Source organism: Zonotrichia albicollis, chromosome 5 (genome assembly GCF_047830755.1).
Source record: "Zonotrichia albicollis isolate bZonAlb1 chromosome 5, bZonAlb1.hap1, whole genome shotgun sequence".
Lineage (NCBI taxonomy): Eukaryota > Metazoa > Chordata > Aves > Passeriformes > Passerellidae > Zonotrichia > Zonotrichia albicollis.
The window spans coordinates 49,088,628-49,115,871 of record NC_133823.1 but is presented as its reverse complement, the minus strand read 5'-3'; the positions used below and the strand labels follow the sequence as shown (position 1 = coordinate 49,115,871).

The window sequence follows — 27,244 nt, the reverse complement described above, 5'->3', positions numbered from 1 at the left end:
AGATTTATTAATAATTTAGACATCCAAGGGCAAATGCTGTCTTGAGATGCTGATGGGTCACATGTGAAATCCATAGCGTTGGCATGTGCTCCAGAAGGCAGATAAGACAGGAGATTTCTTTGGAATTAGTCATAACAGGAACTCCTGAAAGGAGAATTTCTTCTGTCTTTGGGTTCTTGGGCTAAACTTTTTATTCATTACTTTCCTTCTTATTTTAAACTAAAGCAACTCTTCCCTGGTCTTTAAGAAGTGGTGAGCTGGAGATCTCAGCTTGTTTGATGTGGAATAACCAAAGTAACCACCTCTTTATTTGGTAGACTTGGGTAAGAAATGAGGGGTTGGTTGGGTGCTGGAGACCACACTACTCTTTTCACTCTTTGAGATGGGTCCTACATAACAGCACTGTGAAGCCTAATTAAAAAAGAACAATTCTGCAGAGAGGCGTGTCGTGCTGTTAACTAGGTCTCATTGTGTTCTGGGGAATGAAAATCCAGTTTTTCCAAAAGTCACTGTGTTCTCACATATTTGTGGGCCTCCAAGAAAAAAAATAAAGCAGTTGAAAGTCCTGTGGCAGTTCCCCTTCTAAAATGATTCAGACTTTTTCACAACAAATAAGTAATACCATTCATATTTAATTTATTTTTTAAATGAATTTTAATTAGCATGTAATTCAACTAGTGTTCTATACTTTCAGTGGTGATTGCGCCTTATTATTTTGTCATAGTCACCCATCAGTAAGTAATCTAACTAATTTAGCAAAACTGAAAATCTAAATTTCTTCTCACTTTCTGACAAACCAGATTTTTTTTTAGATATAACAAAAATTTTTAAAAAATATATAAAAAAACTTCCTTTTTTGCTACAATCTTATTGCATATATTAGCTGCATTCTACACTCCTCACACACTACTATTTAATGGGAACTGTATTCTATAAAAGAACGGTGATTTTATGGAAAAAATGTGGGGTGAATCAAAACTTTTCTATTTTCATGATCGGAGTTTGCATGGAAAGGCAGTTTGATGATGTACATAATTATAATAAAGACTTCTGGAAACTCTCTCCAGTCAAGAATTGAAATCTCAAAGGACTAAATCATTAATAATGGTTGCTTTTTTAAGTGCTTTAATGGTTGTTCATTCATAACCCCCATCAATGGAAATTGCATTTCTGATTGGTTTATTCAATTAAAATGTTGGGATATAAAGACAAATAATGACTTCATAATTTGCAGAGGTCTCTGGTCTTGCTTCCAAATTGGCCTAAAGACAAATGACATGTGTGCTTACCCTGCACATTTTGGGCTTATAAATGCTGGGAAAAGGACTGGGAGGAGTGAAGAGTCCCTCATGTTCTGCAGGGGGCAATTTGCTGGTGTAGCAAAGCCAGGCCAATGTCCATCCCTCTAATGGGTAACACTTGGGTTTTTTTTCACTTGATGATCTAGAAAGGAAAATATGAAAAATGGAAGTCAGCAAAATAAGGTTTGCATCACTCAGAGCTATTGAGAACACATTTTCAAGCTCAGTTCTTAACTTTCTGAAATAATTGAAATGTTTTTATAATGTATTAATACTTAGCTATGAAGTAAATAGCAAATAAATTAGCAACACAAGAATCATTACTGATTCTAGTTGCGTTACTCATCAAGAGAAAATGTCTTCATTTTGAATAAGCCTGCTAGTTCTGGCAAATTTCCCACTTTAAAAACCAGAGGTTGCTAGAATCTGAAGACATTCTTTCATGTCTCTGCATATAATGGTGGTCCCATCTGTGGAAGAAATAATTACTGTGTGGTGTGATTGGCTTGAAGTGATGCATTCATTTTTGAAAGTGTCAAAACGCTGATTGAATCCCCTTGGCTTTTATTTTGTTTTATTTTTTTTTTTAATTGCCTGGTATAGTCTGGGTACTTTGAACATTGCCCAGTTTTTCCCAAGAGGCTGGACACACGTGTTACCCATGGGGAAAGGCAGCCTTCCAAACCTGTAGACTCCTCAAGAGCTGTATTAAGCCACAGGCCTTGCACTGAATTGTTTATTTGCAATATTCCACTGGTCTGAGTTGTTCATGATGGTTTTTGCCTCTACTACAAAGTAGGTTGGCATTTTGTCATGATAGCAACTCGGCTGTTTCACTAAATACCATTTCAGCCTGAGATAGGACAGTTTGCAGCAATCCAGACTGAAGTGCACAGACTGTAGGTTTGAGTCCATCAAATTGTTCTTCTTTCTCTTAAAAAAAGACACCCGTTCTTTTTGGGGCATTGTTTTTCAGCTAGAATGAGAATTATTCTCAAAACGACACTAGAGTTACAGTCAGTGGAATTGTCTGCCAAGTATGAAGGTCTTTTTTTTTTAAGGAGATGTATAGACTGGATCCAGCACTGCAACTGAAAAGTTTATTCAAAACTATCTTTTAGCAAGCCTATGGTGCCATTGGTTGAGATAGAAAGTCAGCTAGGGGAAATAAAAGCATGGTAAACTCTCTGTAATATTGCATAGTAGAATGTCTATGGAAGTTAAAGAATTAATTTAGTCTAAAGTTATATAGCTTTTTTTAAAAGAAACTGCTGTTTTTCTGAAATAGATTTGTATACTCGAAATAAACTTGCTTACTTTCTTATTGGAAAGAAATCTTTCAAAAATGGTATAGTTAGTACCAGTGCTAGGATGTTTTTGTTGTGAAAGATAAATTATGCAGAAATAAAAAGCAGAATAGTCTCTCAGAGTCTTGTATAGGCTATGGTTCCAAAAGCCCCCCAAAAAAATCCCCAGCTGATCTTTTTTATTATTCACAAAAGGATGCAGTACCCCACAGCTGAAGAATAGAGATCAGATAATTAGAGCAGAGATCAGTGGTATTTCTGTGACTTTTGCTTTTCTGGCTACTAAATATTTCAATTCTAATGGTAATGAATTCCAAGTGGAAAAAAGTTTGTGGTAGTTAAGGAGATTAAGAGGTCATTAAGAGAAATCACATTTCTATCTTCAAAAGTTGAAAATAAACTTTTTTTTGGTAATAAATGATACAATATTTATGTAACTAATATTTTATATAATCTCTTAATTCATGTGGCATATTTTAGAGACAGTCCAGTGGTGTTCCCTATGTAAATCAGGATAACCACATGAATGAAAACATAAATAAAAAATCAAGAAGAGGGGGTGATTATGATGTAAAAGATGTAAGAATAATTTAAGTCATTATTTTTAACAAAGGCTGTTTTCATGTGGTAACTTATATCCTTTATTGGTTCTGTGTAAATTTATAGAAGATAATTGGATTCTGGATCAATATAAAGAAGTACCCATGAGAATCCAGAAATACTAAGGCTGGAATGTGTTAATCCTCTTTGAATCAGAGCATGATTCAATGAGAGAATTGCATGTAGTACATGACTGTGATCCACAACAAACTGAGGAGAAGGGGAGTTCAGAGTAGACAAATGGGAAGCAAGGAAGACCTTGGGGGATGATTATTTGAAATGTAAACTTATTTTGATCAAGCAACAGGATAAACATTTTAGAAAGAATTGCAAATTTTATCACTGACTGGATGAAATGTTAGAGAAATGACAGCTGCCCTTTGAACCAAATGCATGTGGGCCAAACCCAGATCTGTTCAACCCATGGCAGCATTTGGATGATGAAGTGAACTTTGCTGAATTATTGGTGAAATGTACCCAGTAGCCCAGTGAAACCACATTTTAGACATTTGTAATTGAAAAATAACTTAATGAATGGCAGATTAAATTAAAATGGATTCAAGTAATTCAATCCACTATCTCCCAACATAGGACTCTGCAATAATTAAACCTGCTGTTACCAACCACTGATGGAAAACCAAAACAATAAATGCTGGAAGATCACACTGAAGGCTGAGTATGTGCAGGCTGCTGGAGTGTTGTTTTATCATATCTACTGCTTGAAAAGTAGTCAAAAATGTTTCAGGTTTAGCAGTGGAGAAATGGAAAGTTTGAACAAACTGGACAGTGTTATTGAGGGCACACATGTCTGCCTGGATCAAAATTCAGAACTTTTGAATTTATTTGTGGAGTGCTCCTGGATTTTAAATGGCATTGTGTGCAGTTCCCTTCAGCTGCTGTTGTAGCTGTGCACATGAAGGGTCCCTGCCTTCAGCAAACACAGATTCCAGTGCTCCCTCTTTTGCATCTGTATGCCACTGGTGAGCTCCCTCTTCCATGTGATATTTCAAATTTGTCCTTCTGAATAATGTTTGGTGCTTTGTTCTTCTTGTGAATGCTTTGGAGATGAGTGCAATGAAAGAATTTTCATCTGCCCATTTCTAAACTTAATGTACTGCACTGCAAATGTACTCACAAAATTCCCAGGAAAAAAGTAAATAAACTGGTAATGTAGAATATTGCTGCTTTGTAGCACAACCCATTTCCTGGCTCAATGCCTTCATTTTACTGAGTCAGATTTCAAGGCACTGAGCATATGCTGCAGTTGCTGTTTCATCATGCAAGTGAAATTCAGCATACAAAGTCAAATTTCCTTTGAAAAGATTTAGCATAAACTGTAGGTAGGAATCTTTTATTAAGTCTGCTTTCTCCTTGGTGCTGTATCAATTACGAGATAAAAAGAATGAAACTGCCAAAGAAAATTTAACCTCTGGTATTCTAAAGCTTTGATGTAAAGTATCCTTTTCCCTTCAGAAGCATAAATCACTGTACAAACTTAAAAAAAAAAAAGATTCCTGCAGTAGTAACAGTATGTCAGCCAGTGTGGAAGTCATTCATCTACCACTTAAAAGAATCCATGTGTGGGAGGGCTAATATGTAGAAGTAGCATTTCCTAACAGTTTAGGACAGAAAGGGATAGGTGTCTGTCTGAGAGTAAAACTGACAGATAATGTCCATGTTAAGGAGAAGTTATTTATATTGATGTATTTCCAGGACCCTGAAATAGAAGTGACTATCTATTCACCCACTACAGAAGTGACCACCAAAGGGCTCCTTTTCTCAGTCTCATGTAAGAAAATGCTCTCTCAGGCAGTGTGGCACCGCCTTGGGGCAGGCTCCTGGAGTCAGAGGCTGGAGCAGTGCCTGCCCAGGCTCCTGTGTCACAGCACACCCCGAGCTGCCTGGGAGACTGATTGCATCTGGGCATGGAACAAGTCTGTAAATCTCCAGTCCCAGGAACTGCCCCTGAAAACTTCAGGCTTCTTTTCACAAGTTATATTCTAAGTTTTATGAAATACTTCAAACAGATTTTTATCTGCTCTAAGTCAGTACAAAATCATTAATCTGGAGCTCCTTTCCTTTAACTGAGATCAGATCCTCTCTGGCATTAGAAGTCAAATGCCTGGGATCCATGGTATGAAAAGCAGGATATTCTTGTTATCTTTCAGTAGGACTTAGAGCCATCTAAATAGTTAATGATTTTCACAAGAACAGTAGGATTTTAGCGAAGGTAGAATGATGAGTGAAACGCTCAATTTACATGAAAGAGATTTTATTGAAAATTGTAACTAAAATTTAGCACATTGAAGATAAAAGCATTTATTGATTATGGTATAGAAGCAATATAATTGCAAGGTGGTGTGAGCAGGCCTTTAAATCGCCAAGAATCTGCATTAGACTTAGAGTTATATGATCCTTTCATCTACATTTGGCTGTTAATGTTGCTCCTGAAATTTCCAGGTGTTTTGTGGAATTCCCTGTGTGGAATTTGGCCACATGCTCCCTTATTGCTAAACTGCCTGGAAGACAGTGTTTTGTGATCTTTTGCTTAGATCTTAAAGTTGGAGGATTGTTTAATACAGAAGAAGATTTCCCTTTGTCTTTATAAATATAGTTCTCCATAATGACAATATTAAATTTAGAGTGCTTGAGAATAATACAAAAAATCCAAATATCACAAAAAGAGAAATATTGGTAACAGAAACCAGGAGATCAGCCAAAACAGTGCCTGATTGTAGTCACCTTTGGAAAAATGCAGGTGGGTGCAGTTAAGCCTTTTAAGCAGTCATTTGGCTGTGAGTCTGTAACACAGCAGATCTCTGGTTTAAAGAAAAAGGGTGACCTCCATCTTCCCATCTTTAAACCAGCTGGAACATATCAACAAGATCAGATGCACAAGAAAATTTCTCAAGAGCTGTGTGGAATGCTTAGCAAGGGAGGAGATTACCAATAGGGATGAAACAGGCTGGAAATTCACCTGTGTGGCTGCTGCCCTAAGCCCTGTCTTCCTTTCTCTACTGAAGTTAGGTAGGACGTCTGAGAGATTAGATTTGGGAATGTAATAACATTCCTGACACGCTCCATACATGGCAAAGCATCTGCAGAGTGTTCTATGGAGGTATTCATCCCTTCAGTCAAGAAAATGTGAAGAGAAGTTTTCCCTGTGAAGGCCCTCTGCACCTTAGATGGTGCCCTGCACAGCTGAGTGTCTTCAGGCATTTGTTACTCAGAAAACATGAGAAGGAGACCAGTGTAAGAGTGTTACAAACTGCATTGAAACCTCATTATAAAGCTCCACTAAGTACATGCAAGTCTTGAGTCTACTTAAAAACTTGTGCTATACATTTATGCCCAAGCTGGTTTGGCAAATCTCACCTACTATTTGTGTTAAATAGCCTTGCTCCATAAAAGATTTTTCTTTAAAAAGTGAGGAAAAAAATTACATTGAAATATTTTTTCTGTGTAGTGCTATTCTTGAAATCATGTTCCTGTTTGGTGAAGATGAGCTAAGATATTTTCTACCCTGACAGGAAAAGTGAAATCATCTTCACAGTATCCTCCCTTAGGAATTCCACATTCTTTTGAACTGGTATTTTAGACAAGATGTTTTCTATTACTGCCCTGCCTCTAGTAGTAATTTATTTGATGCTGCAGAGAGATTGCTCCTAAAAAGGACATTAATGGAAAAATATGTCTATAATGTGGATATGTTCTTGTTCAGATGAGCTTATGTCTTTTGAAGCCTGGGAGCAAACATTGACCTTATTTCTGCTGTGTTCCTATTGGGCAGCTTGCACACCCAGTTGCTTTGTGTGCTGACTCAGTGACACCATAATTCCAAGACTTAATGGCATTTCTTATTTTTAACTGTAGAAGGGCTTAGCACCCAAATAAATTCAGCAATACTTGCACCTTCCATAGTGTTCTTCAACAAGAGTTTCCAGCTCTTTCATCTCTTGTGCCCTGTTAATGCAGGCTGTGTCTTTTGGCTGTGGAAAGTGTTTCAACCTAGTCCAAGTCAACAGATATGAGACCTTCCATCTCAATCAAAGATGTTCCTTTGCATGACATTTCATAGGAGGATGTGTTCTGAGTGCTAGGACAGCTGGGTGACTCATGCTCTGTCAATGCCATGTATTTGTGGGAATTTGTCATTAGTAGGCATTTCAGCAATTTGTAGCGCTTCTAAAGCAACTTGAAAGGAGAGTCACAGGTCTTCCTCAAAGGGTGTAGAATAGTAGATTAAAGAGATCAAGAGAACAATTCAGTACACTCATGTTAAGATAAACGTTGCAGAACAGAATAATAGCATTTTGCAGCCCAGCCAGGCAAGCAGCAGTTAAAATTAAGGCAACGTTTAGTTTCAGTAGGGAGATTTAAACACAAAGTCTAATACAGTCCCATTAAATGTTAGCTGCAATTTAGTAGGCTGAAGTCATGCTGGGCTAGCAGGGCTGGGAGCTTTCTGCCTCTCTGCTCAGCTGATTTGTTTGGAGTTTGATCTAATTCCTCTGAAAACACAGCAAGCATTACTGATGCAAAATACTCACATTACTCATGTGGGCTTCACAGCAGCTAAAGCACTAAGCATTGCACTACTGAGGATTTTAACTTATTTTTCTTAAATAGAAAGCTTTAAGCCTCAAGAAGACCCTGGAGTGATTTGATTGAAAGTGTGTGAAAGTGCTTTTTTTGGTCTTTTTCATTTGCATTTCCTCCATTCTCCATATCAAAAAGTTCTTGATTACGCTGATTATACATGGAAATTTCTTTTCCTTGCATAAAACTGTACCAATCACTTCATGGAATAAACACAAATAAAATATTTGTGGGTTTATAAAATATTTATGGGATTTAACCACACCAGTCTCATGGGATTTGTGTGGCTAAACATGCTGGTCAGGTACTTGCATGTACTGTGGCACAAAATTTGAGAATACTTTGGGTAAAGAATGTCAGATAAGATGGTATATTTTAAAAGATGGATAAGAAGATATATGGAAAAAGGGAATTAAATATGAAATTGAAGTCCCTACTTAGGCCTTCTTTTGTGCCTTGAAAGTTTCTCTTTTTTTTTTTTTTCTTGGCTCTCAGTTGGATCTAATGAAAGCAGTTCTCTGTATCTGAAAATGTTGTCCCTCTTTATATCATTATGGGGGGAGCCTCAGTTCCAGAAACCATGTTACTAACTGTGGTGTGAATCCTGAAATCAGCTCCTTCATCCTTCCTTTCTTGCTGCTGTTGACACAGGCAAACCAGCTTCTGTACATTTGCTTTCAGAAGCTCCTTGTACTTTGCAGGGTCACACCTAACACAAAACTGGCTTGTGGGAGCTCGAGGGTTTGAACTACAGCTGTCTTGGGATAGTGATGACTTTGTGTGAATAGGCCTGAATCTTGGCAACTGTGATTTTAGATGTAACTCAGGTGTTCCTTGAGTGTTTAAAGCCCTCAGACCTCAGAGGGTTGTGCAGCCCTTCGGAAGGACCTCAATAGGTTGGGGAGGTGGGCAGAGAGGAACTTTCTGAAGTTCAGCCAGGGCAAATGCAGGGTGCTGCTCCTGGGCAGGAACAAGCCCACGGAGCAGCCCAGGCCGGGGCTGACCTGCTGGGGGGCAGCTCTGCAGAGAAGGGCCTGGGGGCCTGGTGGACACAAGGTGTCCATGGGCCAGCAGCGTGTCCTTGTGCCTGACAGGGCCAATGGAGTCCTGGGGTGGGTTAGGAGGAGCTATGGTGCCAGCAGGTCAGGGGAGGAGATCCTGCCCCTCTGCTCAGCCCTGGTGGGACACATCTGGAGTGCTGTGTCCAGTTCTGGGGTCCTCAGGACAAGGAACTCCTAGAGCAGGTCCAGCAAAGTATCACTAAGTTGGTCAAGGGTCTGGAGGATCTCTTTTAGGAGCAAAGAATTGGGCAGCTGAGCCTGGTCAGCTTTGAGAAGAAACAACTGAGAGGAGACCTCAGCAATGTTTACAAATATCTGCAGGGAGGGTGACAGAGGATGGAGTCAGGCTCTGCTCAATGGTGCTGAGCCACAGAACACAAGGAAATGGGCAGAAATTGATGCACAGGAAGTTCCACCTGGATAAGGAAGAACATCTTCACTGTTCTGAGCACTGGAACAGATTGCACAGAGAGGGTGTGGGGTCTCCCTCACTGGAGATATTCCAGAACCATCTGGACAGAATCCTGGGCCATGTGCTCTGGGATGATCCTGCTTTAGCAGGCAGGTGGGACCATTGGACTCCTTCAACCTGTGATTCTGTGAAGTTGTTTCTTTTATTCTTGTCCTGTGGCTCATAACTGCTCTGTTGCAGTTCAGGACAGTGACCTGCAACTTCAAATAATCTGTTACTAGTCTGCTAGAGAATTAAGCCCTAGCCAAGTAAAGATACTATCTCAGCAGGGTCTTGAAGACCAGTTCAACTGAAGGAACATCTCCCATTCTGCCCCAGTGGAAGGTCCTTCTTCTCCTTCACCCTTGGGTTTGCTGCTGTAAGAATTTTTTTGTTCTAGAGGTGTACAAAATTATACTAATTAGTTATTTTTAATGGAGTATTTTCAAGAACTCTGAAAAATGCTACATTAAGACAGATACATATTAGTATTTCACATTTATCTTTGAGATCCAGTGTTTAGCTAAATTTCCATCAGTAAGTCTCTTTGGTGGATGAATATCCCAGCTGACTACCTTTGGGGCCTCAGAGAAGGCTGCAATATTGAAAACTGCTAAAACCAGAAGATACATAATTCTCTTGTTCTGTGTTTTTTTTTGTTTTTTTTTTTGTTTTTAATTCTTCTGTTAGGTGCAAACAGAAAGAAAAATGATTCACAAGGGACTTCAGGAAACTCCTATGAGCAGACCTCTCACAGAGCCAAGGCCAGCAGAAGCTTTAATCCTCCTGGTGTGAGAGGGAACCCTGGAATGGAGCTCCCTGTGAACAGGATAATTGATGTGGATGGGGTCAAGCTGGAGGACTCTGGGACACGTTCCTGTGATGATTCTGAAGGGAACCTCAGCTTTGAAGGTTACATCTCTGAACTGAGATCTTGCCAAGGGAGGATGAGGACTGGAGTTTACCGGACGTCAGACCTTCCCTCTCTGATAACTGTAAAGAGTGAGAAGAATAAGGCCACTGAGAATCAGTACAAAGCTACTTTTGTTTAAATCTCTGCTTTTAATTAAATTTTCTGGTATTTTGCTTGGCATCAGCAACAATGGAGATATGTATTAGAGACATGTTTCTGCAAGATGTAAGTGGTTTTCAACATCCACTTGCCTTCAAAGAGCTGGCTAGAGACCATCACTTCTGAGATGAGTTGGAAGTCCTAGAATGAAAAAATAGTATTCCAATGAAAGTATTGAGCTATTTGGTTTTGCTTTTTTTTCATTTCTGTATTATTTTCCCTGGGATGATTCCATTGAACAGTGCAATTAAAATAATTATTTTGACCCCTACCCTTCTTGTCTTTATTCAAGGCAAACTTACTTTAAATTCCCCGATCCAAACGTTTTATTTTAGATAATTTCAGTTTAATCTTCTAATGGTATTCCCTGTGTTTTAGTAGATTTTTGAAATGTAAGTAAAATCAGTTACTGCTGTAAAAAAGATTAGGATATTTTCTTAATGTCTTCCTGTCTGTCTCATAACACTTGGGAAGAGGTCCAAGTGGAATTCAGTGTTGTCTAATGCATTGCCTGGTTGTATGCAATAAGACATTGCTATACAAACAGCAAGAAGCAAACAACAACAAACCAACAAAACCACCAACAACAAAAAACCCTACCCCATCCAACAACAACAAAAAAAACCCAAAATAAACCAAAATTGTGAATTTCCTGTGCTGGGAATAGTAGCTGCTTTAATAGCCAACACTGGTGATGTTTCCATACCAGAGATATTTATCTAATTACACAGTGGTGTGATGATCATTGGGTCCCTCCTCACCGCTGGTCTCAGTGCCTTTTTACTTTGGGGAAAGGCAATTTGGTTATTGCCCTTTCAATAAGGGTTCAGTGCCTCTCCTTGTCTATTTTCATTTCAGTTACTCTTCTAGCCCTAGGTGGAGTTCTGAATAGGAAAAGATATTCAAGACTGCTGAACGTGTTGGTTTTGCCACCTGCTCCTTTTCCTGTGTTACCATTTCTTCAGGAGAGGTTATAAGCCTGGACATGCAAAAGAGTGCACAAAGAATTGAGAGTGTTGGAAATCTGCTCATCGTGCTGAGTGGATATAGAGAGGCTTCTGGGGGGTCACTGGTTTGAAATGATTGTGAGAATTAAAAAGTCATGCTGCATCTCACCTGGACTGCAGAATCCACACAGGTTTAAAGCATCAAGGTAAATATTGATTAATTCCTCTTTCTCTGCTCCTAAGCATACCAAGAATAACCAATATTCTGAATAGTTGAGTGTAGGGGGATACAGTATGGGTAAATGAAGGTGGTATAAAATGTAATCTTATCCCCTAAAGAGTTGCAGCTGAGCCAGTTACTAAGGCTTAGGAGCAGCCCTGATGTTAACAGGCCACAGCTGCAGCCAGTCAGAAGAGTGTTATAAAAGAGTGGATTGGTTGGATGGGGGGGTGCTGGTGCTGGTGCTGGTGCTGGTGCTGGTGCTGGTGCTGGTGCTGGTGCTGGTGCTGGTGCTGGTGCTGGTGCTGGTGCTGGTGCTGGTGCTGGTGCTGGTTGTCTACTGCAAGGACAAGGAAGAGTCAGTGCCTGGAGGAGCTGCCTACGAGAAACATCAAGGAAGTACAAAACTCTGGCAATGTGGAGCCCTTGCCATGTAGTGACAATAGAACTCTCACACTGTAATGACAACAGTTGAGAGTACTGGACGCTGTCACTCAGTTTCTTATACTCAAATGTGTAAGGTGAGAAAGAAGGTATGTATGATTTTGTGATAACAAATTAAGATTCCTAAAGCTTAATGTTTAAGTGTTACATCAAATACTCCAGTGAGATTAAGGGATACAACATCCATTAACGTTAATACTTTATATTTTTCTACTGGTAAGTGATTTTTGCCTTTGATATTGAGGAAAAATCTTTGTTGACATTAGACTCAACTCAGTGTGGGCCCGAATGAAGGTATAAACTGTGAAAATAGCTGTACTTTTTAAAACTTTCAAGCTTTAAACTAATTTTTAGAGTCATGATAAAATTGTGGTGGCGTAATGCTGCTAGAGAGTTGGGAAACACAGCAGGCAGAACACAGTTTAGTGATGTGAAAATACTTGAGTTTATTTCTTCTTTTTTTTTTTTTTTTTTAAAATAGTATTTTGCTAATAGTTGCCCTTAAGCAGATATTTCATTGCACAGATAAATGGCCATAATTTTTTGGAAAATCTTATCTTCTGGAAAATTCATAGCTTTGTTCTAATCAAAACTAAAATAACAGCAGTCAAACTCAAGAGAGGACTTTTTGACCTGGGTTATGCTTTGCACTGCTTTTGTGTCTTGGAAAATAAAGTCCTAGCATCTGACAGATAAAAACTTGAAATTCGAATGCAGTCATTACAGTCTTTATTAATCTCTGATCAATGTATTAGATGAAACAAGGTTGCTTATCTTAAATTGTGCAAGGGCACTTAAATGACTGGGAGTGAGCAATGGAGAATTCTTCATCTGGAAAAAGGGACAGCTGAGGGGAGATGCAAGAACAGCTGAAAAACCTCGAGTGCCATGGAGAGGGAGTTGCCTTTCACACTCCTTTCTAATGCAAGGATTAGGGGCCATCAGATGAAACTAAGAAAAGCCAGGTGTAAATCAAAGAGCTCTTTCTCCACCCTCTCCTGTTTCCTATCCCTGAGCTGCTGTGCTCAGAGAAACAAGCAAATGGAAGTTCATAAATTCTGAGTGCAACAAAATGGGTTTTATTGTATCAAGGATTCAATTGGAATTTGACAGCATGGGAGTCAAGTTGTGTGCAGGGAAATGAAGGATGTGGAAGAATGGAGTTTTCTTTAACATAGAGAAAAGCTTTGGCATAATGCCTGGAAATCCTGTAAACAAAGGGACATGGGAAAAGCTGTTTCTCCCCATGCTATGCTGTCATGCCAATCAATAGCAGATTGTTTGCAAGAATGAGTTCTTAGCTAGAACTAATAGAAATTAATTCCTTAGACCTAGAAGTCATTAATGATATCAGCTTTCCTTTCAATATCTGGCAGAATATAAAAGAATCAGGAGTTACTAGAAAGGAATGTGGGCAGCTTGTCTGGCTGATGGTTTCCAATATTTTACTAGGGATGTGGTCTAGTTTTTATTACTGTGTAACTTCAGCATTATGATTTGAAGTTGCCTCCTCATACTGTGATTTACACTACTAATCAAATCTACTTACAGTTAGAAATCAGCCTAATTGAAGCCCTGCTTGATAACTTGATCCTTTATCTTGCCAGCTTGTTCCTGAAGATTATTGAATTCTAACTGGCTTTATTTCTCTTCTAGTTTTCCTGGTTTTTTCCATGTGGAAGATCCACTTGTGCAGAGTTACTCTCTTCTTTTCCTAATCCCATGATGATAAATAGAAAGTGTCTTTTCATCCTTTTAGGTGGAAGAGCGAGGTCTACTGACCTGTGTCAGTACTCAAACCTGAAACTGTAACAACCAGCAATGTAAAAAACCTCCAATCCCAACATTCAGAAAATCCTGCAGCATTCTAAATCTCATTTAATGTAGCAGTTGTCTTATATTTCACTTGTTGTCATGGTATCTGATTTTCAATTGTAGTTGTTTCAGCCTCAATGGTTCCACAAGTCACAGTTTTGTTGTGGTTTAATTTTAAAGGCTTTGTGAAGAATAGAAAGTATAAATCCAGGCAAACTTGCAATGAGACTTCTCCCATAGGATTACTGCAGTTTTGTGCCTTGTCAACAAGTTTGTGATATAACACACATGCAAAATAAATCACTGCACAGTTTAGCTCTGGGGAGCTGTGTGACAAAGAATAAGGGCAGAATAAAGACACAAAAACAGGCTTTGCAAAGAGACTTTGCAAGAGCTTTACTGCTCTGTGGGAAGGAGCCAGTACCTGGCTGTGTTGTCCTTTCTCATGCCCCTGGAAGTCTTCTGGGGCTATTTAATGTCCTTCAAAGATGCTGTGTCCTCCTGGCACTACTTTTCTGCCTGCAAGTTTTGGTTTTCCTTGTGCCTTTGCTGTAGCCTGAACTGCATTATTCCTGTTTCTGCTCTGATGCTGGAATTTAATGTTCTTAACAGGAAACTTCTAGAAGATGTGGCTCAGCTGGCAGCCTCCATGTCTCATTTGTAGCAGAGATAACCAGGATTTATGAGCATATTTTTATTTTTTGGAAGTAGCTTGATTTTCACCACAAAACTGAAATCCTTGCCAGTAGTTGTCTCTCAGCAGCAGCGCTGCTGCTCACCCCAGCCCTCTCCAACACAGATTCGACAGCAAATACTGCAAATACTGTCATTTCAAATGGCCTCTCCCAAGGTAGCTGGGAGACAAGGGAGAGTGTGTGTGGTAGTGTGATGCAAACACCTGGAGGCATCTTTTCACAATTTCTCAGAGATTTTGAAAAGTTTCCAAAGGCTCAGTTGGACAGCAGCAGGTCCTTACCCAGGGGTGTGAGAAGCCAAAACAGGTCTGAGGCAGCTCCCAGCTCCCAACCACAGCTCGGTGACTTGTGTTTAGAAATGCCCCTATTTTCTGCACCAACAGGCAGATTTCCAAGCCTTGTGGGATTATAGCAAAGCTGTGTGACAACAGAGTTGCTCTGTGGGCAGTGTGGGTGTTCACCCTGCGGCAAAACAAGGGGCACATCCAGGTGCTTCTCTCTGTGCTCTTGGAATAGCATCCCAGGTTTAGCATTGTGGAGTGATGGAGAACTGTGTGATTTGTGACCCCTAATCCAATGCCAGTTAAAATATAGAAAAGGATTTCATTGATCTTACCAAAATGCTTCCTTTTTGTAGACCAACTGTCACTTTTAGCCAGGTTACTATTGATTTTTTCAGAAGAAAAAAATTGTTGAGAAGTGCTGGATGATCACATCTGCAAATCTTGCCTGTATTACTCAAAACATTAGCAAATCCAAGATGTTGCACATGAACCAACTTTCTGAACTGTTTGTGTGAAAGATAAAAAATTGTTTATATTTTTTGTCCCAACTGATAAATCTGTTGTATAGTCTAAAATGCTGCTGTACAGAATTTTATTTTTATCCTTATTTTATTTGTGGTTTTTCTTTAAATATCTATATGATTAGTTTCTAATATGAAAATGCACATTGGTTTTCTTCCTCATCCCTTATCTCCCCAAAGTATTAAGAAATTCTGTGCTGCACAATAATGTTTATAGAATCTTAAGTGTGTCAAACTCATTAAAATGGTAATTGTGTATGTAGTAAGTAAATAATTTATACTACTAGAGCTGATAATGCTTAATGGATATTTAATTTCAATGTTGGGAAAAAATGTGAAAAATATTTTTCAGTTATTCTGGGACTTGTTGCCATTTAGATATTGCAGTTTAAATGGAAGTATGAGACAACATAAAACTCACATGCATTTTATTAGGTTCTGCAAAAATATCTTCTTAACCCTAGCCTACATAAAGAAATTCCTTTAAAAGGGGATCATTAAGAATTCTTGCCAAATATTTATATACCTTAAAAATAGCTCATCCTCAGGAATTTAATAATAGTAGGGTATGTTTTTAGCCTTTAATTATTTCCTTTTGCTCTATTCTAGCAACACAAAGGGATTGCAAGCCTGAATAGCCAAATGTTTTCCAGGTACAGTGTAATCTTCCTCTGGCTTCTTGTCTGCACAGTCTTGGTGTTGTCTGGCTTTTGTGTGGTGATCTGAGGGGACCAGTGCATCAGAGCTGCTCTTGCTGCTAACACTGCTAAAATATACAGATGCTCTATCTGCCAGAGAGAGATAGTGAGATGGATGGAAGGCAGGTTGGTTACAGGGGTTCAATGCCTGTGTAAACTAAGGTTGTATCAGTGACACAAGAGTGCTTCAATTCTTCAATGACTCCCTTCTCCTCCACATCTCTCTCTGTGCTTGGAACAATCTGTGCCAGAGCAAGAGGAATACAGAAGTTTAAGTACCAATAGTGGAGAATAATGTCTGATGGGAGTGGGATGAAACCTCTCTTCCAGGTCCATGCTAGCACTGTATTGCTGTCTGTGATAATCTCATCCCAGTTTCCAGGTAAGTGTGAATCCCACCCCTGCACATCCACAGAGCTGCAAAGCCACTGGAACATGTCCATGGGTGCCCAGAGCCTGTAACACGTGTCAGGGTGGGTGCTGTAAGGACATTCACCCACCTCCCTGGAGAAGGTCCTGGAGTCCAAGTTTGGGAAGTGTATTCTTAAATGCCTTGTATCTGCCTTGCCAGGGAGCACCAACCTGTTCCTCATTTGCATTCTTTGTTTGCAAAGATTTGCTCACAATCTCAAGATAGTCTTGAGACCAGTTATTGTGCAGATTCACACCTCAGTTCCAGAGCAGGCTGATAAACAAAAAAAGGCCGGCTAGAAGTTCATCTGAATAAAGCTAATCCTTCTTGGAGTGGCACATTCTTAGGCCAGGGCACAAAAATGAAATTAATGCTTCTCCCCATTCCTGAAAGAGGTAACTTGGGTCTTTCTTAATGCTTTGAGTATTTTCTGGAAAGATGAAACAATGTGATTAGGAGAAATTTAATTACTATTACTTTAGTTATTATTCTCCCTCATTTATAGATTTGCTCATGCATCCTTTTCAGTAGCTATTTGCCATTATTTACCAATATACCAAGAGCATGCACTCTCTCACAGCTACATAACCTCCACCTTTCCCATGATTTAGAAATTTCCAGAGGCAGTGCTGTGTGCAGGATGAAGCAATGCCTGGCTGAGATCAGCCCTCTGTATGCAGAGCAGTTAGCTGAAACTTGTTTGCAAGTAGGAGATAATCCGTGGTGGTGGGAGCATATCTCTGATATTGACCTTGCTTATTGGAGTGTTGACTAAAGTTTGTGTGTTAGAAAATCCAGAGTCACACATGCTGCAATTTCATTCCCAGGTGAGATTGTGAAGGGAGGCAGATGTTCATCTCCTGTGGGAAGGTCTGGATGGTGATGCTCTGCTGGTCTTGCACAGCCTCCATCCCCTGGAAAAAGCTGCTTCTCCCATTGCATCTTGCCTGTTTGTTTTATGCTCTTGTGAGAAAGGACTGATGCAGATGTATGAGATTCTGCTGCCATTCACTGCAATGACATCAGCTTGTGCCATTAAAACACCCACTCTGTGATGTCATAAGAGGTATTTTTTTCTTGCTTTACACTCTGTAGTCAACAGGATTCAGCCTCCTGTTTGCAAAAGAAAGTCCAGTTTAATTCAAAGTACACTTAGCAGAGCTGATATGAAAGACATGACTTCTCTTTTAGGAGAACCCAGTTGGGATCTCGCCTAACTTTAGGTGTCTGCTCCAAAGCTGCCTTTGTATTCTAAGTGCTTTATGTATTTGTTAGGGATGGAATTAATACTGTCTGGGGATATAAAGAATTGTTTGTTTAATACCTTCCATGTATATAAAGAATGATTTGTTTCATCCTTGAGCTGAAACATGCTTTTGCACAGGTGACTCATACCTTAAATTTAACACTTCTATATTTCAAGGTCTCCACTGCCTAATCTGTGAGCCTTGATAGCTGCCTCAGATGTAAATGCATATTCAGGAGGCCCCTGAAGCTAGGTGGGGTGACTCTCATCTGCCAGTTCCTCCTGATCTCTGAACAATGTAAGTCAATGACAGCTCAGATTGTTTCAGCAGCAATTACACAGAGCAGCAATTACATTTCTGCAGCAATTACAAGGAGTGGCACTGGAAGTACAGGAAAATGAGGGGGGGGGAAGAGAGAGAAGGAAATACAGCAGGGATATTGACCATGTTGTGAAATCTTTAGCCTAAGCCTGTTCTTGAGCCTGTGAGTTGTACACAGTCACTTCTGAAGTGAGGATTTAGGCAGTGGGGAGAGGGCTGCTCTCCTTCCTGGGGCATCTCTGCCTGCCTTATCTTTAGGAGTGCGGGAAAAATGGCCTGGGAGTTTTGCCAGGGATAGAATCCCTATTGATTTGGTGAAAAAAGTGTGCATCAGTGCCCAGCAGGATGAGACCATGGACTGGCAAGAGCAGAGGGAGATAAGAGGCATCAGTAGTGGGGTTTTTGTATGCCGTGAGAGGGCAGCCCTGCTGGGAACACTGTGTCCCTGCTTCCAGGAGGCAGCTTTATCTCTCTGCCTCCTTGATACATCACCAGCTCTCCCAAACGTACCCCAGGGCATGGGACTGAGATCCAAGGGTCCTTTTCCTGCATAGGAACACAACCTTGGCATCAGGGAGACTGAAGGGAGAAGCTTGAAGAGTCCCTTACAGATTTTCCCCTCAATTTGGGATAGAAAAACCCCAGGGAAAGCTGAGACAAACACTGTGCTAGATCAACAAACTAGGATGAGTGTCCTTACAATGGTATTGAAAAATGCAGTGTCCAAGCAGTCCTGCTGGCCCCGGGCAGCTGCCTCAGTGACCCAGAGGGATGGGAGCACTCCCTGCACAGGTTTAGCAGAGGGCACCTCTTTGTCTGGCTTCCCCTGGTCACTGTGGCCAAAAGGCTGATCAGCAGGTGACAGCTGGCTCTTTAGCCCTTGGCATAGGAGCTGCTTGCAGAGCAGAAAAAACATCTGGTTTATACACAAAAACACACACACACATATATATGTATATATACACACACACATATATATGTATATATACACACATACATCAAAAGCATACAGAAAATGTAGATATATCTATATATACATATACAGGTTTCCATACAGGATATTATTAGGCCTGCAATCAGAATATTTGGAGCATTACTTATTGTACTCTGTTCTTCATCCTACCATGGAGGATCACCCCAAAGTTAAGGCAGGCTCTGGGGCTGGCATCCTTCCCACGAGGTTGTCCCTTCCTTGTTAGTGCTCTTTCCCCTTCCAAAGGGAAGACTTCAGCTGCACCAGTGGAGCCACTTCCCTCACACATGCCTGACTTTAGACCATTTTAAAGTATGCCATGGGGGCGTCTAATATGCTAATGAAGAAAGTGGGTGGAATTGCAGGAATTTGAGCACAGCTAAAAATGTAAGTGCCTAACAATTGCAAATCAGCCTGTGCTCAAGTTACCTAAATGTGTTGGCATCGGTGGAAGGTGGGTGCCTCCACACCTCTTCTTGTCAGTTTGCAGTGAGTACACAGCTAAAAAAAACCCCACACGCCTCTGTATATGGGCCTACTGTTTCAGCCAGTGTTATCAGCAAAGGTTTATACCAAAGTCCTTGAGAAATACAGTTACCTGCTTTCCACCCTTATTCATGCAGTGGGAGGAAGAGTCTCTTCATGCAAACGCACCCTAGGCTGGCTGCAGGCATGGTATTTTAGATAAACCATGTCATCTGGGTGGAACAGAACTAAGTGCTATCCTGAAATGGACTTCTAAAAGTTTGTTTAGATCTGGGTTTGGGATGTATAAATTAAAGTTCTGCATATTGTGGATCGTAGCAGAGCTTTAAATCACTCACAGATTGGTGTGGTTAGGAGTGTAAAAGCACAGCTTGGTTTTGTTTCTGCAGCTGAAGCCCAGCTCTTCCATTGCTATATCAATATAATTTGTTTTTTTTATAGCAGAACTGAAGGTTTTTTGGCTGCATCAATAAAAACATCCATAAGCACAGCTGCAGGTAAAGACATTAAAAAGATGTACCTGCAATATAGAGAGCAACTGCAGGGGCTGTATCTGGCCAAAAGTGAGATTTCACAGGGAAGTACACATGAAAAGAAGTAGTACAGAGAAGTACACATTACAAAAATGGCCCAGGGTGCTGGGCTGTGGAGGGCCCTGTGCCTGCTCCTGTGTGATGCAGGCAATGAGGACATGGAGGCTGTGCAGCACTGGACTGGGGAGGAGGTGACACCTCTGGAGAGGGCTGGAGAGGGACTCATGGTCTGATCCTTTTAGCTGAGGGGTGGCACAGCTCTGAGTGCAGGCCCAGAGGTGTGGGAAGAGAAGGTGCTGGTGCAGAGCAAGATCAAAGAGGCCATGGCTGAGGGGCAGCAGTGTCAGAGAAACACCAGGGTGTGGGGTTTAAACAGAAACATGCCAAGGCCAGCTGGAGGAACCACGTGGAGAACATCCAGGAGAAGATCCATCTCCATCTGGAGATGTGATGGAAAGGGGAAGGCCTGCAGAATTGCCAGAGGAGGTCCCAAGAAGGCAGTGGCAGCAGGGACACCCAATAACACCCTGAGCCCATCCTGTGCACAGAGGGATGGCATTCCCTCTGCTGTCCTGCTCTCTGAGGGGTTGGAGGCTGCTGGGAGATCGTGGGCCAGGATGGGACATCACAGCCACCATGTCTGAGGGGAAGAGAGTGAGTGAGGGAGATGAAAGAAATAACATGATAGATCTGAGCACTGCTTCAGTCCCTGGAGAGAAGAAAAAGGAAATCAGTGCAGAAAACCCCAGAGCTGTGAGCTGGTGGGTGAGGGAAGCCAGGAGAGCTGCTAGAGATCCTGGGGGAGTGTGGGAGGTGAGAGGAGTGAGGAGGAGAAAACATTTGGCTGAAGACATATATTTCAGTCCCAGGATTATCTGCTAAGTGCTGCAGCACCCAATCCATGCTTGCTGGATGCCAGCTGCTCAGCAGCAGCACTGGCAGCTGTGCTTTTCACAGCCTTGTGAAAGAGTTTGTTTGGCAGAGATTATCCCCAGTTTGGGGACAGCAAATTCTGGTGCAGGAGAGGACAGACTGGGAATCCAGTTCTTTCTGAGAGCCAAAACCATGGCATTTTTTTCCCTTTGGGCTTCTGAAACTCCCAGGGAAACAAGAGGGATGACACACAGAGATGTTCATGGTCACAATGTAGCTGGATTTTATCCTGTTTAAGGCCCGCAAAAATAACTATTTAGTTTGATTTATTTTTTTCTTGCTGAAATAAGCAAACAAGCAAAATGATTTCAGCTTTCTGTCTTTGCTCTAGCAAAAGAAACACAATGGCTACAATGGCTTCTCTCAAGGCACCACTCCAGGAGACATAAGGGAAGGTGGAGGCTCACTTGTCACGCAGGGGTGAAGGTGCTGGTTTTGGGTGTGAGTGACAAGACTGAGGTTGCACCATTTGCTGAGACAGGTGTGACCTGTGCCCTGCTGTGCTGGGACAGATGAGGAGTTCGAAGGACAAAAGAGTAAGGGTTCCTCATGCACTCACAGTGCTGCTGTGTTACCTTATTTATTTAAAAAAAGTCACTATGCTTTCAGCCATGAGTGTTCACCTCAGTTCTGGTGATTTGAGTATTCATTAAATTTCAGAGACTCAAAGTCTATTATTATGAGTTTTGGTAATGGTTCCCAGGATGATGGGAATGATATCAAGCAGCAGAGATGAAGGAAATCCCATCTGGCAGGGATAACAAAGTCTCTAGTGTGGTTTGAAGGACCCAGAGAAGAAAAAAAAAGGGAGTTAGTTGGGTTTGTTCATCAGTTTCATGTTAGCACTGTTAGTACACCAGGAACAGAACTGCCACATGTGGTTGCTTGCATTCTACACATTCCTGAAAGATAAATCAAAAGTTGTATTTTTAATACCAGAAATAGTTCTAATTACTTCCTGTTCACATGTACTCACCAGGTTGTACAAAGGTCCTGGACAGAGCACACTTGCAGAGGCTTTAGATCCTGCACCAGCTCCTTGTGCTACCCATGCTCCTGCAAGTGTCTCCTTATCTGGGAAGCTGGGTCTGGCCTGTGTAGCAATAACGTCAACTAAAGTCATGAAATCAAATCATCTCAGGCTACAACACTATCCCATTAGTTTGGGTTACTTTATCAATGTGAAAAAGCTTAGAAATTTGCAAAAATAGAGGGGGAATCAGTCATGAGAAGAGTTTGTAGATTTTTTTTCAGTTCTGCAGTAGCTGAGTCTCAGAAACATTTACAATGGTCAGAAAATAATGAAAAATGGAGAACAGATGAATGTGCAGTTACCAGACAGCCCTCTCACTACCATGGTAGCTGGTACAGAGGAATGAATGCAAATGGATGTGTGTGTGTGTCTAGGCTTGTCTTTTCCACTTATGTCTAGTCGACTCATTGATTAAAAAACCCTCTGCAATTTCATTATTTCATATTGATGGCTGACTCAGTTAATTTATGTTTTGCAGATATTTAATGATTTAGGGTAGTTGTTAATATTGTTTCATTATTATTATTAAGTAGTTCAAAGGCTGGGCTCAGTCTGAGCTTTTATTAATTATTTTTAAATTTTAAGTAATAAAAAACATTGCAGTGTGGGAAATAAGGAAAAGGCAAATGTATGAGGCGGCATTATCAGTATCTGGTATACAGCCACAGCAAGAGTTCTGTCTCTTTCTCCTCATTTATTGTGTGTTTATTTGCCTTTGCTTTTTCTCACAATGTCAGTATAAAGAGGAAAATGACTGCTGAAATGAATGGATTTCAGCCTTTGATACAGAAGGATTAGTCTGCAAATATGAAAAAGAATTCCTACTCTTATTTTGAAACTTATAATTGTCTTTAGTAGTAGCAGAATATGGCTTCAAATACATTTGGGTTCTGTGTTCTGCAGGAAATGTTCAAAATTATGTACAGCAAAATTGAGAATCAGAATGTGCCTTTATTAAAAGGAAAATGGAATTTTCTTTGAAAACAAGAACCAGACTCTAGCTGGAATTTTACTGATGGGATGAGTTGCAATGCTCCAGGCCTTATAGCTGCCAAATATTTTATCACCCCAAAGCCAGGTTTTCCTCTAGCTTATTTGTACAGATTTTCTCTCTCTCTTTTTTATATTTATGCATATGTATATACACATATATTTATTTCCCTTTAGTATTTTACAGAGCCTCATTTGAAATGGGGACTAGATGAAATCTAAAACCTAATGTCAGGGAATGTATCTTGAATTCCATATGGATTGTTTCTATAGCTTTGTTATTTTTCTCATGGTTGTTAAGTTATTAGCTCTATAGACACCTGATTCTTATTTCCCTGTACACAAAGTTTCCATCACCAGACTGGAAATAGTGAGTCACAGATGAAAAGACTTGAGAAGGTGGTGGAGAGCAGCTCTGCAGGCTCCTCAGCCTGACCCATGGGACAATGCTTTTGGCACAGAAATTATTCTTTGCACCTATCAACTCCCAAAGACCCAGAGCCCTGTGAAATTTATAAGAATTCAGTATCAAAACTGAGTCTAGTTTTCTGACTAGTTTCCTGCCAATAAGATAAAATGTTTCTCAAAAACACCCCAAACATTTTAACAATTGTACAAAATGCTTGAAAGAGGCAGACAGAGTTTCTTCTGTTTATAAACGGCTGAAAGATTCACTGATCATTTAACATAATTGACCAAAAAACCACACCTCAAATCCTGCCTTTTTGCTATGGCTGTAAGACCTGTTCAGACACCTCTCTGCTGAACAAAGGCAGCACATGAAGCACTTGGGGATTTCAGTGATTCAGATCCATCTGAACCCTAAAATCACTGTCCAGGCCTTACTCAGGGATAATTCCCATTTTATGGTGGGGCTTCTCTGGCAGCTGTTGCAACTCCTGGGTTTGATGACTTTTCCTTTTACTTTGTGCCAGCCCCATCCTATCAGCTGAAGTGGCTCCTGATGTTGGTGTTTATTCCCTTTATCATGTTAAGGAATCAGTTTGAGCCAAAAGCTTGGAGTTGCGAGTCCCCAGAAGGACACACTGCAGCTCTTAGTGGAGATCTACAACATGAACTGCACCAGCTGGGAGTAGACAACACCAACAATAGATTGCATTCTTGCTTTTCTTCTCTGTTACTTCTAGGCATGGAAAAATGCTTCTCTATAACACACACGTTGGTCACCACAGAAACACAGTGTTTCTGGTCTTGGAAGTGGATGATTTTTATTCTGGAAGTGGGTGAAAGAGGGTGTTTCCACAGCCTTAAAGAAGTATCTTCCTTCTCTCCTCCCTCCCCTGCTTCTCCCTTTCTACAAAACTTTTGGGAACTCTGGAGTGCAATAGCAGGTAATGGCTTTTTTCCCCACTTTCTTCGCAAAATTTCAGTAACCTTGATGGTAAACAGATGTCTGCAAGCCATTGAATAGGCATTATTGATTTGAAACCTGATGGCCAGACTGAAGAATGAGGAGAGGAAGTGGAAAACTGTGTTTCAGCTTTGCTAGGTGTTCTCAGGCAGATCAGACTGTCTGTACATCCTATTTCCAGATTTGAAATGAGTGAAAATAAGATAGATCTATTCTGAAGCTTTATTTACTTCAAGTCTTTAGCAACAAGCAATGCACAGAGGCAAAATTTTTTCTTCTGCCTGTTTGCTGGATTTTGGGAAGGAAATGCCAGCTTTTCCTGCTTCCTGCTGTTCCAAGCCTTGCTCACAGTAGCAAAGTTTATTCCATAAACCTATATAGGCCTAGTTGAACTAACGGGAGTTATTGCTGTGATGAAAGGCAGAGCAGTGTGTCAATTCCCTGCACCATGATAAACCATCATGTCAAAACTGTGCAGAGATAGCTCTGCTTCACCACTGGGCCCTACTGCCATGGCTTTGTTGGGTCAAAAAAGTGAAAAAGAATCATTTCCCTTCCATAGCTGTGCTGGTGAAACTTCAAAGGGCAGCATACAACTTGAGCAAGGACTATGGTATTGTTTCTGTTGTTGTGGCTCTGGGGATTTTGGGTGTGAGGAGGTGTGGTCTCTGATTGACAGAACATGGCAAAAGCCTCAAGCACAGACACTGTTGCACCAGCCAAACCTGTGGATTTTGGTTGTGGGGCAAGGTGGGGCTGCAATAGACTGCTCTGGTGAAATCTCAGTTTTAGCAATATCCTCTGTATCTGTAGGAGACATGATTCTGCAGTGCAGCTATCTCAGACAGACACTTACAAAACAGAGATGGCTTTGCTCAGGTGGTGGCAGAAGGGAGCTTTTTAGTACACAAAATGTGTTATCAGAGTAAGGTGTATTTTCTTTCTTTTAACTTTCCCAGTCTGTTGCTGGATGGCTGCTGTTACAAGTCACAGCTGGGTAGGTAACCATCTGTTAATGAGTAATCCTTGGTGTTGGCATTGATCTGGTCCACATTTTGCAATGTGATGCCATCTCCTGAGTGGGCTTGCTTGGAGCTCTTTGCTGTTGCTATACCATGCTTTTAATCAGCTCATGAAGAGAAAGAAGGGAAACATCCAGCTCTAGTTATAAGCAACATTGGATCAGCCTCTCTGGAGCTGCCCTTCAGTGCTTGCTGATGACACCAGGGACCATCTCCAAGGGTCAGGCACTTTATAAACTCTTCATTCCTGGTGTTTTAGGGAGAGTCTCTCCCTCTGGGACATTCCCTTCTACTCCCAAAGACATTAATGATTAACAATGATAACAGCTCTGCTTACTTAGAAAAGTAAAATACATTAAAGTCAAGGAAATCACAGTCCCTTGTGAAAGCTTGTTCCTGATTCACCCTCCTGCTTCAGCCCAGCCCTGGAAGTTTTCCTCTGCCAGGCAAAACCTTCATGAGAGGAGAGCAAGGATGAGAGTCTGTGCTCCTCTCACTGTTGTCTTGGCTCTGAGTCTGAGCAGTGACTGTACAGGGATGGTAAGTGATTCCTCTCTTTCTGAGTGATGGATCAGCTGTGGGATACCTGGCAGGACCAGGCTGCCTTGGGGCTGGATGAGTGAAGCCACTGAACTGACCCAGAGAAAGGGAGATTCAAAGGGAACACAGCAGGGATGAGCCAGATGAAGGCTGACAGATTATAAGAAGTTTATAAGACAGTTTATGAGGTCCTCACTTGTGGGGGGACTGTGGGACAGCTGGTGCTACACCTTTCTCTGTTTGAAGCGTTTGCTTACATCCATGCCTTGCTATGGAGGAGGAATGGGCAGTGAGGAAGGACTGCAAAAATGGAAATCCCTAAAAAATACATCTCAGAAAAGTGTTGACACTGGCAGGTACCTGCAGGAGCATGGAGGGAGAGTGCTCCACTGCCAGACACTGCTGCTGTGTCTGTAACTGAGCAGGCCTGCTTAGGTGGCTGTCTTCTTCTTTTCACACTTGTTTCCATGCCAAACCCCTCAGTGGTTTGCATTATGTATCTTGTGCCTTTTTTGGGGGTATATCTGCCAAGCACATGAAGCACTGCTGAGCAGGCTGTGATGGTCTGAATTTGCTAGTTTGCTTAAACCCCACCACAGCCTGGCATCTACTATGGGCTAGCAGGGTAGTTAGCTCACTGCTGCCTTATGGTCAGCACTGGGGCCTTAAGATCAGCCTTATTTCTCTAGCTGGGTTAAAACTAGCTCAGATATACTTGGATGGTGCTATAATCCTAACTATTTTAGCAAATTACAAAAGTATGTCCTCAGATATTACATGAGGGAGCAGAGAGGAATGCTCAAGGTAAAGGTCATCCCTGGCTGGAGCCCTCGCTTGGTGGTGGCAGTCTGTGTAGAGTGCAAAAACTGTTCTTTCCTCACAACTGTTCAAGCCTTCTCTATATATCTTAGCAACAGCTTTTTCTTAACCCTCACTTTTATGTCCCCTGTCCAGTTCTGTGTTCATGATATGTGCATCTTTGGCTGCTTTTGTGATTTTTTTTTTTTTTGCTATAGTTCAATTGCCAGCACCTTTGGTGGCAGCAGCACTTTATGTGTATTATTCTCTTTTTATTATTTCCTGTGGCTTAAAATCAGCTCAGCCTAGTGCTCTTTGCTTGCTGTTTGGCAAACCCAAATACAGTTAGAAGTTGCTTTTGTTACTAATGCCCTGGGGATTAAATAGCAGAAAAAGGCAAATGTTGGGATAATTTGTAACTGTGAACTGGCCCCAGAATGCATGTATTCTTCCTGCTGAGAGAAATAGGAGATGTGTCCCTTGGCAATAGAAAGATAAAATGGAGCAGAGCTTTGCCTTTGTTGTGTTGTGCTGGGTTTTCCTGGTTTAGCTGGCACTTTCAAGAGTCA

The 27,244-nt window shown here is 41.0% G+C and overlaps 2 protein-coding genes across 4 annotated transcripts in view; both read left to right on the top strand.

Annotated features, from left to right (window-relative positions):
• RGS12 (regulator of G protein signaling 12) overlaps nucleotides 1-10,662 on the top strand; it is an 85,567-nt gene extending 74,905 nt beyond the window's left edge. The window contains exon 18 of the mRNA XM_014266124.3: nucleotides 10,010-10,662. Coding sequence (XP_014121599.2) covers nucleotides 10,010-10,371 — 362 coding nt within the window. The 3' untranslated portion in view covers nucleotides 10,372-10,662. The remainder of the gene's footprint in view (nucleotides 1-10,009) is intronic.
• A 14,802-nt stretch (nucleotides 10,663-25,464) lies between these two features.
• HGFAC (HGF activator) overlaps nucleotides 25,465-27,244 on the top strand; it is a 40,776-nt gene continuing 38,996 nt past the window's right edge. Inside the window, exon 1 of one of the 3 annotated variants that reach the window (XM_074541634.1) lies at nucleotides 25,465-25,877. In XM_074541634.1, the coding sequence (XP_074397735.1) occupies nucleotides 25,812-25,877 (66 nt within the window). In that variant the 5' untranslated portion in view covers nucleotides 25,465-25,811. The remainder of the gene's footprint in view (nucleotides 25,878-27,244) is intronic. The other 2 variants (XM_074541633.1, XM_074541632.1) reach the window with 2 other exon arrangements.